The sequence below is a fragment of the Carassius auratus genome, chromosome 36, assembly GCF_003368295.1.
Source record: "Carassius auratus strain Wakin chromosome 36, ASM336829v1, whole genome shotgun sequence".
Classification (NCBI taxonomy): Eukaryota; Metazoa; Chordata; class Actinopteri; order Cypriniformes; family Cyprinidae; genus Carassius; species Carassius auratus.
In genome coordinates, this window is record NC_039278.1 from 13,958,802 (window position 1) to 13,980,532 (window position 21,731).

At 38.3% G+C, this 21,731-nt stretch overlaps 2 protein-coding genes across 2 annotated transcripts in view; one reads left to right on the forward strand and one right to left on the reverse strand.

Annotated features, from left to right (window-relative positions):
• The first annotated feature begins 201 nt into the window (after positions 1-201).
• LOC113055349 (caM kinase-like vesicle-associated protein) overlaps positions 202-21,731 on the forward strand; it is a 50,690-nt gene continuing 29,160 nt past the window's right edge. Inside the window, exon 1 of the mRNA XM_026221594.1 lies at positions 202-457. The gene's annotated coding sequence lies outside the window, so the exon portion shown is untranslated. The remainder of the gene's footprint in view (positions 458-21,731) is intronic.
• LOC113055348 (uncharacterized) lies at positions 12,048-20,671 on the reverse strand. The gene is made up of 2 exons (XM_026221593.1): positions 20,223-20,671; positions 12,048-19,509 (listed from the first exon to the last, which is right to left on the reverse strand). Exon 2 carries the CDS (start codon positions 19,254-19,256, stop codon positions 13,407-13,409), a length of 5,850 nt encoding a protein of 1,949 aa, XP_026077378.1. The 5' UTR covers positions 19,257-19,509; positions 20,223-20,671; the 3' UTR covers positions 12,048-13,406.

Sequence of the window (21,731 nt, forward strand, 5' to 3'; positions counted from 1 at the left end):
AAAGAAATAAATAATAATCGTATAATATCGTATAATATTTAATAATAAATAATATCGTGCAGTGATTTTTTGCGTTTGCTTCTTTTCATAACCAGCAACAGGAGAAGTTTAAATGACAAGTTAAGTTCTTAATATTTGCTTTTATGATATTAGATGGCCACACCCCTAGAAACGCCAGTCACATTAGCGTGCATTATTTCCCTCACGCGCGCTGCTCTTACCCTCTCTCTTTCTCTCTCGTTCGCGCGCGCTCATCTCCATCATTCAATCGCTACTGAGAAAAAAAAAACCCGCTGGCGCAAAACAGATGGGAAGGCATCCGCGGATTTTGCGATCGTTACTGTGCAGAGAATAGCCGTCAAAACTTAACGGACACCAAAAAGAAGTTCATTTCCCCTCCAGAAGAATTCTGGACTGAGAACTTGAGGACATTTCTCGTCTTTTCACGACTGGAAAAGTAAGTTTTGCATCAGTGACAGCGCGTTGAACATAACTTAAGTGTGTGTAATGGATTAGTACGTAATATTCGTCGAAGAAAACCTTTTTGTTGGCTTTATGAATAATAATAACGTTGAGGAGCAGAACAGTGATGTATTCACTGGTTTGGTCACACTTTACATGAGTGTTCATGTTGCAGCGCAATGTAATTACATAAGTACCGAGTAATATAAAAATAGATTTAAAATAGATGTTAAACTTAAGAAATGTGTTGATCTTTATTTATATATTTATTTGATGTGACGTGCTGTATGAAAGACGCACTGCTGCGGAAGACTTTATAATGTAATGCGTCTGTACGTTACCCGTTTTAAACAAAATATGTTGTATGTGTGTGTTATCTTAAAATGAAAAAAAAATATTCTAAATGATAAATAGTCTAGTATGATGTATTTATATTAAATAGTAATGCTACTGAAAAGTCATGTAATATTATATCTTATATTTAATCTGTGGGTCTTTAGTTTATTATACGTTTTGATGAGATCAATATGCACGAAGTTGCTCATTTGCAAAATAGTAGGTGGTAAACGTTGGACTACTTGTTGAAAAGAGAGTCGTGTGAAACTGTCAGCCATCATTAGGGGATGATAGATGTATTCATTCACAATACACTAGTTACTAGACTACAAAACAAAACAAACAAAACAATTCTGTGCTAAAGAGCGTGTTTTCATTTGTTTTGAGAAGGACGACCTTCATCACATTTTATCTTTATAATGATGAAGTATAAAAGTAGCCTTTCTTTTTCTCCTGCTGCATGCTCAGTTGCTCAAAAATACCCCTCCCCCAATTCAGTTTGTCAGTTTCAACAATTACATTCTGCAATATTTTTTTAAAACAAATATATTTTGTAGTGTTAGACACTTTTTATCCTTAACAAACTCATCACAATTTATTCAGTAGTAGCCTGAACATATATGGTCTATTATTCCCGAGTATTCATTAGTTCTTTTAATGATGCCTTTATTTAGTTCCCATATAATGTAAATGTTAACCATATTATGTTATTCCTATAATTACCTAGATGCTTTGAGGTCATTATACCAACCTAAAATAGAATAAAATAGTGTTTGTATATCCATTCTTTATAATTGTCATTTTCATTTGCATTATGTAATATGCAAGAGTTCATTAGTGGCTGTATAAAAGTAATGTGGAGTTGTCACATGATAATAGCATATATTAGCCATTCACCAGAACTTTGTCCTCATGTACTTCTATGGGATGTACCACCAGTCCTTTCTGCTTAGAAACTGAATGAGGTAGGACTGGGTTATAACTTGCCTTCAAGTTTGTAGTACTCAAATTAACTGCTTTATATGGGTTGTGCAGATAGTGCTGCTGTCCATGGTGCTGAAATGTAAATGGCATCATAAAGGCAACAATCGGACAATAGATTACTTCTCCAGTGATAAAAACCATAGTTCCTCCATACTGTTGGACCCTGAACTGAGAACGGAAGTCAGTAATGTGAACAACCGTTCATTCTTTCTTTGGATTGTTGCACCAACATTTTACAGGCATCCTCTTGTGTCCATGCATAAAAGGAGATGCTCTGCTGGCTGGGCATATCAAGCTAATCAGAAATGATACTGTTAGTTGTAGGACAGTAAGCATGATTATAATAAGAAAAAAAGTGATTCATACATGGTTTAGCGTTCTAAGGATTCTCTTTTTAGGGAAGTCGTGGCCTAATGGTTAGAGGGTTGGACTCCCAATCGAAGGGTTGTGAGTTCTAGTCTCGGGCCGGACGGAATTGTGGGTGGGGGTAGTGCATGAACAGCTCTCTCTCCACCTTCAATACCACGACTTAGGTGCCCTTGAGCAAGGCATCGAACCCCCAACTGCTCCCCGGGCGCCGCAGCATAAATGGCTGCCCACTGCTCCGGGTGTGTGCTCACAGTGTGTGTGTGTGCATTTCGGATGGGTTAAATGCAGAGCACAAATTCTGAGTATGGGTCACCATACTTGGCTGAATGTCACTTCACTTTCACTTTCTGCCTGAGTATTTGTGCTGATGATGTTGCTTTAGCTCTTAAGAGCATATGAAATCCATCTCTGTGTCTCAGGTGGTCTTTTGCAAGCGCTTGTGGGAAACTGTTGACCCCTTTTGTCACTCAGCTTGTGCATGCTGCTTGTTGAGTGTTCCTTGACATGAATAATGAGCAGTGTATTGTTTTGAATAGATTACATGTACCCTTGAACTATATTTTACAGACTGTGATCACAGTTATTAAAGGAACAGTTCACCCCAGAATTAAAAATTGCTTAACATTTACTCCCTCTCAGGCCATCCAAAATGTAGATGAGCTTATTTCTTCACCTGAAAAGATTTGAAGAAATTTAGAATTACGTCACTTGCTCACCAGTGTATCAACTGCAGTGAATGTGTGCAATCAGAATAAGAAATAAACTGATCTTGGATGAACTGAGGATGAGTAAGATTTCAGCAAGTTTACATTTTTGCGTGAACTATTCCTTTATATCCACTGGTCATATAGTGAAATGACTTAATTTTTTTCTTGCAGATTGCTGGCTTTCCTTTTATTAGAACATCATACTAGTAAGAGTCATCCACTGTTATTTTCCCCCAAGAGATGGATTATAACTTTTGACATGCCATAAATATTATCACACTTTTGAAAGATATTGAATTGTAATTTGAATTTTGGGATTGCAAATGCTAGGAAGTCATGTAATCAGTATTTAAAGGTTTTGCAAGGCTTATTGTATTGTGAACACTGCCTTCAATTAGGGGTTGGTGATATGGAAATATCAAGATTTTATAAAAAAGAAAATGTTGTATTTCAAGGTAAAAAAAAAAAAAGAAAGAATGGCAGATATTTAGGATAAAAATATTTTTATAGATAAAAATCTTTGTTCTTCATTTTTAATAACAAAGATAAAAGATACACATTGCAACTACACATAATATACACACAAAACAAAAAGGGCTTTATTTTCAGGGACAATACGTGTATTTAGTGACGTGACATACAGCCAAGTATGGTGACCCATACTCAGAATTCATGCTCTGAATTTAACCCATCCAAAGTGCTCACACACACAACGTGAACACACACCCGGAGCAGTGGGCAGCCATTTATGCTGTGGTGCCTGTGGAGCAGTTGGGAGTTTGGTGCCTTGCAGGAGCATTCAAACTGAATGAACAAATATAAAAATAAAAGACTATATAAACTGATTCCTAAAGCATCTGTGTTTAATTTCAAGAGCAGTGAGTGATTTTTGTCTTTGTGTTTTGTTGTTTTATTAAAGGAATAGTTCACCCAAAAAAAAAAAAAAAAAAAAATTCTGTCAGCTGTCTGTCAATTCTGTCATAGTGTTTTATTTTTATACCACCATTTACTCACTCAAAAGTGGTTTTAAACCTGAATGAGTTTCTTTGTTCTTCTGAACATAAATGCTATTTTGATGAACATGGAAAACCAAACAGTTGCTGGTCTACAGCGACTTTCATAGTAATTTTTGCTACTATCAAATTCAATGTGGACCAGCGAATGTTTGCTTTTTGCTCGATTATTCTTCAAAAATATCTTATTTTTTGCTCAGCACAAGAAAGAAATGAATACAGGTTTGGGATAACACGACAGTGAGTAAATAATGACAGAAATGAAAATTTAGGGTGATCTATCCCTTGACAGTTATGACAGTAGGCTGCATGTTTAATAGGCGTACTGTCACTTTAAGACCTTCACGCATCTCTTTATACAGGCACGTATCCATTTTTTTCTCAACTGTTTACTTTAATGTTAGACATAACCAACTTTAATTTTAGACATAACCAACTACACAAAAGATAACTTAGTTCAATAATCAGGCACTGTTTGACAGGGTTTAGCGCATGTGCTTCGGGTGTATGCGGCGCTCAGAAAAAAGCACAGGTCAGACCAGTGCAAATTTCAACATGTAAAAGCTCATGCAAATAATGAGCGAGTTACTCTACTGCTGAGTTAACACTGCTGTGAATGCATGTGTGTTGTACAGTATATGATGGAGGTGCCAGAACTCTAGCTGATAGAATGTGCGCTGTAGCACGATACTACGATTTCTTCAAAAGCAGATCGTGGAGACATTTTTATCGTACACGATCAAAAATTGTCATATCGGACGCACACCCCTACCTTCAAGTAAGTTAAATGCTGCCACTTGAATGGTAGAGAGAGAACAGAGTATCACATATAGAGAAGAAGAGCAATGGCTCCAGAAAATACTGCAAGATTCATGTCGCCTGCTAACCACTAAGTTGTGGCTCCTGAATGAGTTTTGTGGTCTGTCTGACTGACTGTCTTCCATTAAGCAGATACAGTAAATGTTGCAATAAAGTGGAGAACAATTTAAGCCAGCAACCTGATTAATGTCTAATTTTTATTTTTTATTTTTTTATTTACTTTGCTTAATGAATCAGTTGCTAGCATAAGGTCAGACATTGCTTTTTTTCATCTCTATGGAATCATTAATAAGTTAGTAAAATAATATTTTTTGGCCATCAGACCCCCTTCTTAGAAGGTATCTTAGAAAATATTACAGATCCCAATTTGATCACTATGAGTGAATGTTAATAAACATGTAATAATAGAGCTGTTAAAATTATTAGCATTATGATTGTCTTGTTATTTTATGTACAGAACAACAGTAAAATTACAATACTAATGTTTATGAATATTGATGAATGTAGAGTTTTTGCTTTTGTAGGCCACTGGTGTTGAAGAACTCAGTCAATAGGTAACTGACCCCTGGGACACTGTACCATTACATGGTATGGCACAACGAGGCTCAGTTTGCGTTTCCACAGCAGTTTAGTACTGCTTTATAGTGGGCTGGATTATAGATATGTCATTATAGTTTTGCCGCCTTTACTGCTGCGACCTCCTGAAAAACTTTTTCATTCCACGTTGTCCCATCAAGTTCTTGCTTGATCTACTCCTCAGCAATCAATGAGAGAAACGTCTGTACTTCCTCAACATACTACGAAACAGCCATTATCTTGTTGTTTAAAAAAGGTGTGCTCATTTGAAACTGTTGAATTTGTTTTTAAAAAGTTGCATTGGATCTTTGCTGGCTGTGCTGATTTAATTAAGCGGGTCTAGTGTCTCGTGTCGCAAGTTCAATGATGCATATAGTGGTGATTCTCTCTGGAAATCAGTCATCAGCAGGGTTTACACATCACATTTTGTTAATGGTACGACTCGCTTTGAAGCTCAGCCGAGGTGGTACTGAAAAAAGTACCAGGTACCAGGTACTGTACCCAGTGAAAAACCCCCCAAAAGAGAGCCGTGCCGTACCATGCAGTGAAAAAGCACCATTTGTTTGCATTCCTTTGTCCTTTCCTGAGAGATAACAACCAGGATGAGTCTATCTCTCTCTGTGTCTCCAAATGTATATTGATCTGATGGAGGTGCTAAAAAAAAATCACACAAAGCTGAAAATGTCACACCATCAGCAAAACTGGAGGAAGCAGCCATATTTTGTCTCACTGAATGATTATGTGCAAAGTAACTTCTGTTGGCCTAGAGCATGTTAGCTTTACCAAACTCAGAGGTCCTTAGCTAACTTGTGTTTAATATATTTATTCTAGTGCTCACAGTAATCAGCATAAGTGATAATTGATTAGCCATTCTGCTAATGGCTTTGGGAATGAAATTATGTAGTGGTTAAAGCTTCATTGAGTCAAATGCATAAAAGTCACAGAAAAAAAGTGCACCAGCTTTGGTTGTGTGACGTTAATAGAGATTAGATGGGTCCATTCTCTTGTTCTTTATGATTTAAGGATCCATCATCACTGGCAGCACTGTGTCTCGTGGGGAGAGACTACAAGAGGTCAGAGCTTTTACTTTAGCTTAGTCGTTCTGACAAATTATTCTAGTATAGCTGTGGCAGGTTTTATTAAGAGAATGATCTTTTTCAGCTCTGCACCACTGAGCAGGACGTAAGATTTAAGCTTTGATACTATTGAATATGTCCCAGCTGGATGATTTCTTTTAGGCTGCAGACTTTTTGCCTCTTCCGGGGAAACAGTAATGTGTCCAAAATGGTCCATCACCACAAGTATGTCAATCATCTTTTGGCAGACTATTCCTTACTCCAATAGTAAAAAAGAAAAATATATAATTTAGGCATTCAGATACATTGACTGAATGGAAGATTATTTCATTTTGTTTTTTACAAACAACATAGCATATAATGATGTCAAAACTTTCTCAGAGACAAAAGAATGGTAAAACTAGCTAATGCTCAACTCTCTGCTGAAAGGGTTACTTGTGGCATGAGGCAACTTCAAAGCTCCTCTCCAGCTGATAGCCTCCATAAATAGCGAATTTGAAGGGGAATTTTAAATCAAAAATTGATTAATATTTCACCTCCGCATTGATTCATGCTGCCACTGAAGACATTTTCATCTCTCTGAATCGTTTGTATGAGGAATGACTTTATTCCCATGATCCACAACATCATCTTTTCTCACATGCTTTTTAAACTTTTTTTCATAGTGCAGCGTAACATTTCATTACCTTAGCACATTCATCAGTCAATTTAAGTCAGAGAACTACAGCAAAAGAAGTGCATAATAAGACAAGCTCCAACAGCTATGTATTTTATATGCAACCAGTTGTTTCTATGAAGTAGAAGTCTGTTTAATCCACTTATATGTTGGATGCCACTTTTGTGTTGTTTCAAGGGCACACAGTTTTTTTTTTATTCTGCAGCATTTTTGACAACAGCATTTATACCGTTGGTTTCTATCCAAATATATATATTTTTTTTTATGGACAGCAACTGGCACATTAAAATGTCCATATAAGTTATTGCATGTCTTTAAATGTAAATTTGGCTGTCACAGGTGCTGTGATTTAATAAATAATGTTTGCAGAAGGACACAGTGTAACAGAGCTGGATGCTGCAGTTGCCAGAGACTCACTCTATCGGGTGAAGGATGGGGTAACATCCATTTTATTAAAACTGCCAGGACTTGAGCATTTGGACTGTATTGCAAGAATGTCTATGTAGAGATCAATAAAGAGCAACCTCCTGGAGATCTGACAGGTAGCGTATTTGTACACATAGTTGGAGTTACAGCCCACCCTAGTGTGTAAAAGCTGAATGAAGTGCCTGAGTTTCACTCTTAGAACTATTTATGAAGGCCTTCTGCACTAGACTAGTCAAAGCCAATTTCATGTTCCTCTTACGTAATAATGCACTAGCATACAGTTGTGCTGACTCTGTGTGAACAAGTAGCATGCAAAATATGAATAGAACAAATGAAAAAATTAGATATAGACTCCTTTTCAAAACCAAAAGCTAGTCTAAACAGGTTCCCCAAAAAGACTATTTTTGGAGGCTGACAGTTGTGGCTTTTAATTATATATATATATATATATATATATATATATATATATATATATATATATATATATATATAATATTATATGATATTATATTATATTATATTATACTATACTATATTTAAATCTAATTTAAAAGGAAACACTATGTTGAGTGATCTAGATAAATCTCTGTAGTAAGCACAGTTACAGTACTATTATTAATCAATGCTGCACTTATGTTGATCAATTCAAAGAAGGATGAGACAGACTATGTAGTAAGAAAGAGCAGTTTCATTGATTTTTTAGACATGTAGTCGACTTCGTCAGGCAGAACATATCCAACATATGAATTGAGTGTGCGTGGGACATGTCGTCAAATACTTCCAAGCGTATTTGAAAGCTTTAATTCAGAAGGATTTCATTCACATGGTTCACTGTGCTTCCAGTTACCCACACAAAGACCTCATCTTCATGTGCCTGTCCATGTAAATGTTCTATTTTAACTGCCTGATCTTAGATAAAAAAGCAAGACATTTCCTTTTTTCCTCCTAATTCTGAACGATGAGTGCTGGCACAGGCGGCTCCTAAATTTAGCCTTGTATAACATCATGCTCCCGAACCATGTGCGTTTTCTTTTTTTCGCTCGATGATTTACTGGAACTGTAGAGTGAAATGGCATTGAGGGACTTTGTAACCAAGGCAACAAACAATAGCAGAGCAGAATGGTCAGATTAGTGTGTGAGGAGTGAAGGGCTTAAACTTGATTTTTTTTGTTGTTGTTTGGGTGGGAGCCATGATGTGAAACGATTGCCACACCTGACCTTATTGCTCGTAAAAACATTAGCCTGATGTGTTGAGTTGTTCCTATTGAGTGTTCCTGTAGCTCAATTGGTAGAGCTTTGCACTATCGAGTGCAAGGTTGGGGATTCGATTCCCCGGGAACACATGATAGGTAAAAATTGATAACCTGAATGCACTGTAAGTTGCTTCGGATAAAAGTGTCTGCTAAATGCATAGATTTATTTATTTAATTTTCCAGTTGGACTACAAAAAGGTATCACCGCCCTGCCACAAAATTAAAATTTTAAAAGGTCTTACTTTTGGGGACAGAAAGACAAGGATCGCAGTATGGATTATGAAGATTGAAATGTAAAACTGATTTCATTGAATAAATATAAGAGCTGCACAAGTCAAATTTGTTTTCTTTTAACACTGGATGCACCTCTTATTTGAACATGCACTAGATGGAAATCTTTGATTTAAGTGTCTCGTACCTTGGACCAGTGTTTTCTACACTGGATTTCCATGACACCCTGCCATTACTGAATCTACAGCACCACAGAGTTTGCAGTCTGAAAACGTCTTTCAAATTAATGGCTGGAATAAATTACTTTTGATTTCCCCCAAATTTACGGTTAGGATAAGTTTATGCTAGTTGCCTAACATCAGAGCCAGTCTGCAGTTGTGAGTTAACAGATTTAATAGAAAATTGTGTAGTCACAGACACAGATTTGTTAGATTCAGACTATGATTCCATCCAGTCTTGGATATCAAACATGTTTGACATTTTCAGCTGATTTAAGAAATTTCCCCACCATTTAATTGATGTGTGACAACACTGATAATAACCGTGGGGGCGATCTTTTCCTCGCTTTCCTTCGCTTTTAAATAGCTTTTGAAAACGGCATAAGCATTTTACTTTCACTTTCAAATAGCGGCAATTCTGTGTAAAGCAATTGTTTGTTTTTAGTTTGTTTGAATTTTCCCTCTTTTCCTTGCTTTCTTTTGCTTTAGCTTAAAAGCGTCAATTTGGCATCAATTGCTTGAATCCAACAACAAAATATAATGTTGCAAAATAAACTTGCTTTAGCCTGTACTGTATATACAAAACTTTTATTAACAAAACAAATAAAAATACACCATGTTATAAAGCAGGCTATGCCTAATATAAAATAACAAATAACTTACATAAAGTTTAAATAGGTATACAAAACTAGAAATAAGTAAACATGTATAGGCTAATATATAACCAAATAAACAAGAAACATAAAACATTTATTAGCCAAATGAATAAGAAAGCTTGGATAAATGGCATACACCTAGATGAAAAAATAAAATTAATAAATTACACAAAGTTTAAATAACGTAAAAATCAGCAAACAATGCGGAACCAATTAAATAAGAAATGACTGTTTAAAAAAAACTTCCAATGTCACCTAAGATAAATAGCAAAAGTCGACAGGCTTTTCAAAATCTAAAATATTGTCAAACAGGCGCTTTTGCATTCATTTTAAAACTTAATCATCCACTATCGTCTCTGTCTGTCTGTCTCACCTCACTCGTTTTGGCAGTCAGCTCTCCTCACTCTCCTCACTGGATAAATTAAATCTGATCTGTGATGTGACTGTCGTTTTATTGAATTAAATGATTGTTATTACCATAAAAAAAATCAAAGGGATGGTGGGGGTCGGTGCCGTGGTGAAAAAGTGACATATCCAGTGTTGTGGCTTAACATTGGTATTACCTTCAGCACCATCAATTGCAGCAAGCCTAGTACACTCGTTGTTTTCATTTTTCAAGGTCTCTTAGCAACAAGGTGCAGATTTCTGCTAGGGGTGCGCCAATCGAATACTCAGTATCTGTATCAGCTCTGATACTGCCATTTTCTGCCAGATCGGGTATCAGTCAGACGAGACAGATCCAAATCTGATATTGTGCATATACGATTCTGTGTTATTATTAAGCCCCACGAAATGCACAAAAACATTATAAAGCACCATAAAGTTTTTGTGCTGTATATTCTGGGTCTTAAAAACTTTATTAGTATATATATATATATATATATATATATATATATATATATATATATATATATATATATATATATATATATATATATATAATTTTTTTTTTTTTTTCTTTCAAGTTTAAAGGCAAATTTTTGCTGCTTAATGAAAGTTTTAGAAGCTAGTCTGTTAATTGTGGTTTTAGACTTCTCTTTATGATCAGAAATGGGCTGGGCGCTTAAGCAAAAAATGTAAATCTCGATTTTTCCATAATGTTCTCGATTTTCTTTTTTCCAACGATTTTTAACTGATCGACTTGAAAATGTAACGACAACATGATTATATTTTTCTTTATTCAAATTTCTTAATTTTCTTTATCTAGTTAAAGAAAATTCTATTTCAAGTGCAGCACACGTGAAGTTCTCACCATGATGTAAATGTTAAACAAATATCTTTGCAGAAAAGATGCAAAAACTACAACTGCATATTGTACAAACGTGTCTTATACATATTATCTGTTCAGAAATAATACGAGGAAAATTATTTTAGAAAAATCTCAAAAGTCAAAAGTTTAAATTCCAAATGACTGAAGGTAAAACACCAGTAGACTTTTATTAACTATAAATGATCTTTAAAAACAACAGCAGCTTTCAGCCTGTCACCATGGTGCAACATGAAATAACAGACTTACAATAGTTCTTTACAGGTTTTTTATTAATATGTGTTGCTTTTGTGCTCGCATCTTTTGCAGTGTCTCATGCATGAGATGGCATTCTAAAAAAATGTTCACAGTTTTCAGTGCTGTTGCAATATTAATATTATTATTATTATTTTATTTTTGTCTCTTAGAAATGCACATTTGACAGTAGCTTGAGTTGACAATAGTAGTAGCTTAAGTTAGGATGCAGATGTAAATTTATCTGTTTCATTCAGAAACTAGCTTAAAGCATGAGTCATTTGTGTTCTTTGTTCAGTTCAGTGGCTTCACACTGGATCTCACAGCCCTGTTTAGTGCCCGCTCAACAGAATCTCTTCAGTGAGTAAACTCTGCTGTGGTGAGCTCGCACTGTGCTGCCATTTGAACTTTGAACCAAACAGATAAATGGTCCTTGTGCCGTGGTTCAAATGAGTAGCCATTTCATTCTGCTTTTAACAGCAGATAAACATTATATCTGTAACTATATATCGTTAACAATAGCTATCGTTTTATCACCATGCCCTACTTCTGAGACACATGAGATTACTGTGGATTTCTCTGGAGATAAATGAGAAGGCAAAAGTCTCAATTTGATATCTATTTAACCTTATTCATGTCTTGGAAAAACAACTGCGATATTAAAGAGGTGTCATTTGTGACTTTCTTTCCTCTTTTAAATGTGTAGCATTCCCAGCTGAACAGATGCACTTTACTCTCAGAAACTGATGTTTACAAAGGGTTTAATCTTCAAAAACACCGTAAGAGCTGAATAAAACAAACAAACAAACAAAGTGTCATTAGACATCTTCCTGCAAATTGTAAATAAATGTCCAAAACAAACCTATAAACTAATAGATACACAGTTGCAATCTGATTGACCTACATCATAAATTGTATGACAATAAATCACATTTTTAGTATACAGGCTAATGTAATAACCTTGCCTTACTGTACTGTAGTAAGCCTGAATAATATGAATTATTTTAACACTGTCAGTAACCATATTTAATGCAGATACAGCACCAACGAATAAATGAGTTTTAAACAACTGACAAACTTCTTTCAAAGTGCTACTTATATGACCCATTTGATTTTATAAATCACATCAATGTCCTTTTAAAGTTCAATGAGAACTATATGTTAATTAATTAATTTTGGTAGAACTGATGACATCAAATTAGTGCGAAAAACATAAAACATAAAATGACCAAATAAAGTCCTGATTTACTGTAAACAATCCACCTGGTGTGCAAACCAAGAAAAACTGTAACATTGACGAGGAAATAATACAGTAACCATGAATCACACTCTCTCTGAATAACAACATTAGCAAGTGAAATGGTCATCACTGATATTCGAAACTTGCATATATGCTAACAACCAGCTAAACGTTAGTTAATAGCTTCAGAGGTAATCGCTAAAATAAACACTTCAAAGTCTTTCAAAGTTTACCACACAGCATGAAATTAAAACGATACCTTGTGCCCTTCATCAGCCAGGAGCTAAGAGATAGGGAGAAACCTTTAACCGTATATATGTAGAGCGTGCACCCAAAAGTTCATCCTTCTTCTCTGGTAACGTTAGTCAGAATGACGCTTCACGTACAAAAAAGTGCGCCAATGTACACACATAGCACCACTTCACTTCCTTTTTCAAATTTCAAAATAAAAGCGTGAGGCAAGAAACAAACACTCTTGAAAAACAAACAGGAACACAATGTCCGCATTAAGCACTATGCAAAAATCACCAGACAACCAAAACAAACAAATAAATAGTTCTTGAGTGACATTTGCCTCGATTTAATAATAAAGTCCTTTTTTGACTATTCCATGGCAACACCGCCCTCTGTGGCTGGAAGTAAAGGTGTCGACCCACTTCAATGCTTGGGGGATTTAATGGTCATTTACACTCCCACCAAAACATGAGTGATTTGTATGACATTAAGGAATATAAATTACAAATGTTTTTCAAATGAAAATGACCTTTTACTTTAAGAAATGGACATAAAGTGTCCATACTAAGGCATTTCTAGAATTCAAGTAATATAAAGAAAAGGATACACTTGGTTGCTCTTGGTAGGAGCTAGACGGTCTCTAGCAACAGGATCAGCTTCTGGACTGGGCGTTCAATGACAGACAGCTTGTTGAGGCGACGACCATCCGTTTTCAGATTTCGGTCACCAAGGCATACTTTTACTCTTCTCACAAGCCCGTCTTTATCTGTAGTAGTCTCTGTAACTCTGGCCAACCGCCACTCATTTCTGGGCAGATCATCAATCTTTTCCATGACAATGTCTCCTACTTGCAGGTTTCTCTTTACTGTGTGCCAGCGCTGTCTGATGGCAATGTTGGATAGATACTCCTTACGCCAACGACTCCAAAACTGCTCTGCAAGGTACTGAACATGACGCCACCTTTTCCTTGCATAGATGTCTTCTCTGATGAATCTGCCTGGTGGTGGTAATGCTGGAATAGACTTCATAGTAAGCAGGTTATTAGGGGTGAGAGGTGCAAGACTGTTGGGGTCGTTTAAGTTATCAACTGAGAGTGGTCTACTGTTTACGATCGCCATAGCTTCATAAAAGAATGTCCGCAGTGATGCATCGTCCAGTCTGCCAGAATAGAGTGAGAGAGTTGAGCGAAGAACATTCCTCACTGTTCTGATTTGTCTCTCCCATACCCCACCAGCATGACTTGAATGGGGCGCATTTAGGACAAAATCGCACTGTTTTTCAGCTAAGAACACTGTCAGACGATCAGCATCAATCTCCTTGAGAGCATTTTTCAGCTCATTCTTGGCTCCTACAAAGTTGGTGCCTTGGTCACACTTGATTTGGCGCACTGCTCCCCGCAATGCAATGAAACAGCGTAAGCCATTGATGAAAGCATCTGTAGACATGTCATCTAGCATTTCTATATGAATAGCTCTGGAGCTGAAACACGTGAAGAGGAGGCCGTACCTTTTATGATCCTTCCGACCGTGTTTAGTGATAAAGGGACCAAAGCAGTCCATACCACAGTACGTAAACGGTGGGGATGGATTCGTACGCTCTGAAGGGAGGTCGGCCATTCTTTGTTCTTCTGTGGGTCTCCTGAGCTTCCGACATGTCACACAGTGATGCACATGGGATGCTACTGCTCTGCTAATTCCTGGAATCCAGTAGCCTTGTGATCTGATCTCATTAATTGTGAGACCCTTTCCTTGGTGCTTGACATTCTCATGACATTGAGAGATGATCATCTTCGTTATGTGGTGATCTTTAGGAATGATCACTGGGTGTTTGATTGAGTTGGGTAAAGATGCATCACAAAGTCTTCCTCCCACCTTGAGTACTCCTTCTTGATCCAGGAAGGCATCAAGATGATACAGCTTGCTGCCAGGTGACAGCTGGGTCCCCTTGCTCAATAACTTGATATCCTCTGGATGGGTGTTTCTTTGTAAATCTTTAATGATGATGCGTTTAGCATCTTCTCGTTCAGCTACCGTACTGTGGCTGCTGGATTTGTCCCCTTTGGCTCGTCGAATGAGGCGAGCCACAGCTTGGACAGCTCCAGACCATGTAGACAGCTTTGACAAGCGGTCTGAGAGGCTGACTTCTGTTGCTTGTGCACTCAGTGTCTGAGCCTGTCTCACTTCAGGATCTCCAATCGTTAGTGCTGTGTCAATATCTGCAACAGGAGGTATATCCTTCTTCCATAAGAATCCTGGCCCTGTCAACCAATTAGATGTAAGAATCTCACCAGCGTTTAAACCTCTCGACGCATGGTCAGCAGGGTTTTCATTAGTGGGAACATATCTCCACTGTTGAGGAGTAGTGCTGAGATGTATCTTTTGCACTCTGTTCGCCACAAATGTGTGAAAACGGCGTGCTTCGTTGTTTATGTATCCCAAAACCACTTGGGAGTCGGTCCAGAAGTGCTCTTCTATGTCTGCATATTGTAGCTCCCGTTTAAGCATATTGCTCATGGCAACTGAGATGACAGCAGCTGTCAATTCGAGCCTGGGGATGGTCTGGACCTTAATGGGAGCAACTCTGGATTTACCGATGACCAGGGCACAATGGATATTTCCTTCTTTGCTTGTGAGTCTCAAATAGGTACACTGGCCATATCCGCTGTTGCTCGCATCAGAGAAGTGATGAAGTTCCCTTTTGATGACCTTTCCAAAGTTTGCAGGCACATAGCAGCGGGGTATACTGATCTTTTCCAAGTTCACAAGATCTGCTTTCCAATGCTCCCAGCTAGGCTGCAATTCTTTAGGAAGGGGGTCATCCCAGCCTGTTCCGTTTCTGCACATTTCCTGAAGCACTAGTTTTCCACTGAGCAGGAAAGGAGCAATAAAGCCCAGTGGATCATACAGAGACGCAACTGTGGATAGTATGCCACGGCGTGTTGCTGGCTGGTCTTTGAGGTCAACAGAGAATCTGAAGTTGTCAGAATCAATGTGCCAGTGGATCCCTAAAGCTCTCTCTAAAGGTGTGTCATCGAAGCTGAGGTCAAGCGCCTTTACTTCAACAGCTCGTTCAGAAATTGGAATGCTATCCAGGACAACTTTGTCATTTGAAATAAATTTGTGCAGTCTAAGACCACCTGAGGCACACAGTTGTCGAGCTTCTCTTGCTACCTGGATAGCTTCTTCTGTGCTGACTACACTGGTGACACCGTCATCTACATAAAAGTCTTTTGTGATGAATTTTGAGCCAAGAGGATACATACCCTCATTCTCCTTAGCAAGATGTTTCAGACCATAGTTGGCGCATCCAGGTGATGAGGTTGCACCAAAAAGATGGACCTTCATGCGGTATTCATGTGGGTGTAAAGCTAAGTCTCCATTTTTCCACCAGAGAAAACGGAGGTAGTTTCGATCTGCTTCTTCCACGTGAAATTGGTGAAACATCTTTTCAACATCGCACATAAGGGCAATGGGATGTTGTCTGAATCTTACAAGAACACCAGTCAGATTATTCATTAAATCTGGGCCTTGGAGCAAGTGGTCATTGAGGCTGGTTCCCTGGTACTTGGCGGAGCAGTCGAAGACAACACGGAGCTTGTCTGGTTTCTTAGGGTGGTACACCCCATGATGAGGGATGTACCACTTCTCTCCATCCTTTCCTTCATCATGCACTTCTTCTGCATCACCTCTTTCAATGACCTCTTCCATAAACCTCACATAGTGTTCCTTGTACTTTTCATCTTTCAGCAATTTCCTTTTAAGATGATTGAGCCTTACAATGGCCAGCTGCTTATTGTTAAGGAAATTAGGTCTTCTTTTGAAGGGAAGAGGCATCTCGTAATGCCCGTGGTCATTCTTCCTTATGCCTTGCTGCAGTTTGGTCAAAAAGAGGATGTCATCCTGTGACACAGTTTTATCATCTTCACCAGCGTCTTTGAAGTCAGACTCCAATACTTTAATAACATCTGCTGGGGTCACTGGAGGGAGCTCTTTTATGCTGACTCTATGACAGATGGTGTTGAAGCTTTGTGATTCATTGTGTGAAGACAGGCGACCAACAATGCTCCATCCTAGGTCTGTATGGACTGCATAAGGTTCATCGTCTCCTCCTAAAATCACCTGTTTTGGTGCCAAAGCCTTTGGACAGTTGTAGCCTATCAGGAGACCAACCTCACAATCCTGCAGAGCTGGAATTTTATCCACTATTGTAGAGAGATGCTTCCAATGTCGTGCTGTGTCACAAGTAGGGATATGAGTACGGTTCACTGGAATGGAGTCCTTAGTGTAGGCAGGGGGCAGGTTGAGGACAACGGATGAGCTGTACCCTCTTACTTTAAGACCTGACACCCTTTCACTCGGCATGACAAGATCCTTTGCAGTCATGGTTGTCAACTTCAGTCTCACCGGACAGGAGTCAGCTTGTAACTTAATGCTCAGCTCTCTGTCGACAAACACAGTATCACTCTGGGTGTCAAGCAGAGCATAAACAAGTTTTTCAGAGCCTGGATTCCTCTCGGTTGACACCCACACTGGCACGATCATTGAAGTATTGGTGGATGGCTCATTATTCTCTACTTTGTGAGATGTAGAAGTAGTTATCTCTGTGTCACCTTGGTTTGAAACTGGTGCAGAGTTGACTTTCTTTGTATAGTTTTCATCATGTAGACACGTTGGATGTCTACCTCTACAGGTGTCACAGGACAGACGGTGACGGCAGTCTTTTGCGCTGTGGCCTGGTTTCATGCAACCATAGCAGAGTTTGTTATCCTTCACATATTTCCGTTTCTCTTCTAATGATTTTGCCACAAATTTAGGACAGTTGTGAATCTTATGCTTGTCGTCCTTGCAGAAGAAACACATTTTGAAATTCCCTTTACTGGGCTTTTGTTCGTTTTCGTCATTTTCTTTATTTTCTGTGGCTGTTTGAATGTGAAAGACGTTAGCCCTGTTCCTTTTACTGTCCTTAAGGTTCCGTTTTTCTGAAGTAGGGTCAGAGGCACGAAGAGCACTGAAGGAGGTTACAGGATTACAAGAAATCTCTGCTTCCATCGACATGAAGGTCACAAAATCTATAAACTTTGGAAAGTCATGAGTCTCAATCAGTGTCTGCGTGACCTGACGGTTCCAACGTGCTGCTGCCCAATCTGGTAATTTGTGTACAAGTTTCTGATTTTCATCACAATCATTTAATATTTCAAGCCCTTTGACATGAGGCATAGCTTGATGACAAGCATTCAAGAAGTCAGAGAATTCTCTGAAACCTTCAGCATCCCTAGGATGAATCTTAGGCCATTTGGCTAGTTTTTCCCTGAATGCCTTTTGTATAGCAAATGGCTGTCCATACCGTTGGTTCAGCTTGTTCCACGCATCATTATAAGCCTCATTATCATTCCTGTAGAAGATACCATCAAGAGACTTACGAGCTGGACCGCCAACGTACCTTTTTAAATAGTGCAGCTTGTCAGCAAAAGAAATGGCCTTTCCATCAATGAGCGACACAAATGCAGCCTTCCACTCAATGAACTGGATAGGATCACCGTTGAACACAGATGGTTCTGTTGCAGGCAGCCTGTTCAGAGCTATGCTATCTTGGACAGCTTGAGCGAGATAAGATATATCAGATCTTGGAGGTGAGGATTTTGCTGTGAAGTCAGTAGGACGCGTTGCTGTGATGTTGGTAGGACATTGAATAGGAAATGGAACCAAATGCTGTTGTGGCGTTACACTCACATCCTGCTGTTCCCCTAAATTTGAATCTGAAGAATGAATGCTGTCTTCTTGTGCCATTTCTTGATCATAGGCCTGCAGTCTGGCTCTAGCTGCTTTTAGATCCTTCTCTACCTTTAGTTTTTCCAGTTCACACTTCTGAGCTTCGATCTCTTGTATCATTGAGTATTCTGCTTCTTTGGCTGCTAATTCAGCTGCTGCATCCGCTCGCTTAGCTGCAATGGACATAACTGTAGACCTTGATGATGTGGGGTGTGAGACTGTGGATCCGTAGACAGAGCGAGCATAATCGTGATGGAGTATCTCACGAAGACTGTGTTTTACATTTTCTCTGTCAAAGTCCTCAAGGCATGCCATTCTGTCAAAAATTATCTTCGAAATATCTTTTGTCACAGCTTCACAAGTATCAATTCTGCGTCTAGTGTCACTGGATGGAGCGATGTGATCTCTAATTTCCAGGTAGACGTGCATGACATCATCCCTTCCCTTCTCAAGTGTATTAATAAGCGCTACCAGTTGGCTCTCACTAATGTCTGTTTTTAGCTCTTCCCTTGTGTTGCGAGCCAGGACCTTCCATTGTTCGTACAGCTGAATCAATCTTTTCTCCTTTTTCAGGGCCTCACCTTCTTTAAATACACGCATCTTTTCCGTGGGTTTCCGTTGTCGACCAGATCGATGAAGCTCCTCCTCTTCCGTTCTATTATAAGGGGCCTCCACGTGCTGGTCTGGTTCTTTATTTTCAGAAGCATCCATTTTCTTTAAAGAAGTGCCACCGACTTAGATCTCCAGACTAAATCCTTTGGTTGTCATTAAACAGCTTTCAGATATGTGGTGGGACTGATGAGGTGTAGCTGTTATTTATTTTATTATTATTTTTTTTAGGTAAAGCACTTACTCTCCAGAGTAAGGGTAAGCTCTTACTGTAGCATTCCCAGCTGAACAGATGCACTTTACTCTCAGAAACTGATGTTTACAAAGGGTTTAATCTTCAAAAACACCGTAAGAGCTGAATAAAACAAACAAACAAACAAAGTGTCATTAGACATCTTCCTGCAAATTGTAAATAAATGTCCAAAACAAACCTATAAACTAATAGATACACAGTTGCAATCTGATTGACCTACATCATAAATTGTATGACAATAAATCACATTTTTAGTATACAGGCTAATGTAATAACCTTGCCTTACTGTACTGTAGTAAGCCTGAATAATATGAATTATTTTAACACTGTCAGTAACCATATTTAATGCAGATACAGCACCAACGAATAAATGAGTTTTAAACAACTGACAAACTTCTTTCAAAGTGCTACTTATATGACCCATTTGATTTTATAAATCACATCAATGTCCTTTTAAAGTTCAATGAGAACTATATGTTAATTAATTAATTTTGGTAGAACTGATGACATCAAATTAGTGCGAAAAACATAAAACATAAAATGACCAAATAAAGTCCTGATTTACTGTAAACAATCCACCTGGTGTGCAAACCAAGAAAAACTGTAACATTGACGAGGAAATAATACAGTAACCATGAATCACACTCTCTCTGAATAACAACATTAGCAAGTGAAATGGTCATCACTGATATTCGAAACTTGCATATATGCTAACAACCAGCTAAACGTTAGTTAATAGCTTCAGAGGTAATCGCTAAAATAAACACTTCAAAGTCTTTCAAAGTTTACCACACAGCATGAAATTAAAACGATACCTTGTGCCCTTCATCAGCCAGGAGCTAAGAGATAGGGAGAAACCTTTAACCGTATATATGTAGAGCGTGCACCCAAAAGTTCATCCTTCTTCTCTGGTAACGTTAGTCAGAATGACGCTTCACGTACAAAAAAGTGCGCCAATGTACACACATAGCACCACTTCACTTCCTTTTTCAAATTTCAAAATAAAAGCGTGAGGCAAGAAACAAACACTCTTGAAAAACAAACAGGAACACAATGTCCGCATTAAGCACTATGCAAAAATCACCAGACAACCAAAACAAACAAATAAATAGTTCTTGAGTGACATTTGCCTCGATTTAATAATAAAGTCCTTTTTTGACTATTCCATGGCAACACCGCCCTCTGTGGCTGGAAGTAAAGGTGTCGACCCACTTCAATGCTTGGGGGATTTAATGGTCATTTACAAAATGTTAGCAATGTGTTCTGGATGGGGTGTTTGGATCGGTGTTGGATAGGTTTGGCAGACTTACTGCAGTGTGAGACTAATAAGCTAACCAACCATTTCAAAGGAGGATTTTTTTCAATAGCAACAGCAAAAATAAATGCTGTCAGATCGCACACAGTGAGCTGCATCAGTTGGAGCACACACACACACACACACACACACACACACACACACACACACACACACACACACAATCTCTGCTGGTATTAGCATAGCACGACTAATGGGGGCGTTAGTCCTCCATTAACCAAGCTGTTTCTCACCTTCATCACTCAGCACTCCTCATCCTCCCACCGTGCTGACCTCTGTCATCTGTTCAGTGACTCATCTCTCTCTCTCTCTCTCTCTCTCTCTCTGCAGAGCTGTTCGCTCCAGTCAAACTGTGTCCTGACATAAAAACACTGACTAGTGACTGTCCAGTTCAGGCCAACACGAGAGCAATGCACCTAGGCCAGGGGAAAGAAAAATGCTCTTACACACAAATAACTTCTAGAGATAATTGAGCGAGAAGGGCTCTTTCACCCATGTGGGTGTGAGGATGATAGAATTCATCCTTTGTGATGCCTGGTGGGGCTGTTTTGAACAGTGAAATGGCTTTCAGCTCTATTAACATATGCGGCAGAGGGCATTTTTTTGGCTCATAATGTTGGTCTGAAAGCTTTTAAGAGCAGCAGTCATTCTTTCATTGTTCACTCTTCTATGACTGCCTTAAACTGTCTTGCTATTAAATATGTCACCTTATAATGCAATAAAGTGGACTATGGCTTCAGTGCATGTCATGTCATGCAACAGTTTTGCATTCATTGTAAACCAACAAATTGCTTGTCACTGGAAACTTTGGTTCAGGACACAGTGTTAATTAAATGTATTTATAGCCTCAACAGAGTGCAGGTTAAAATTGTTTGTAAATGTTTTTAATATAAAATTTTATATATGTATTTCATCATGTTCTTAATAGTTTAAACACAGTATATGCACTTTACACATTTTAAATGTCCTGGATATTTTATAATCAATATTGTGACCCTTCCTTTTATGT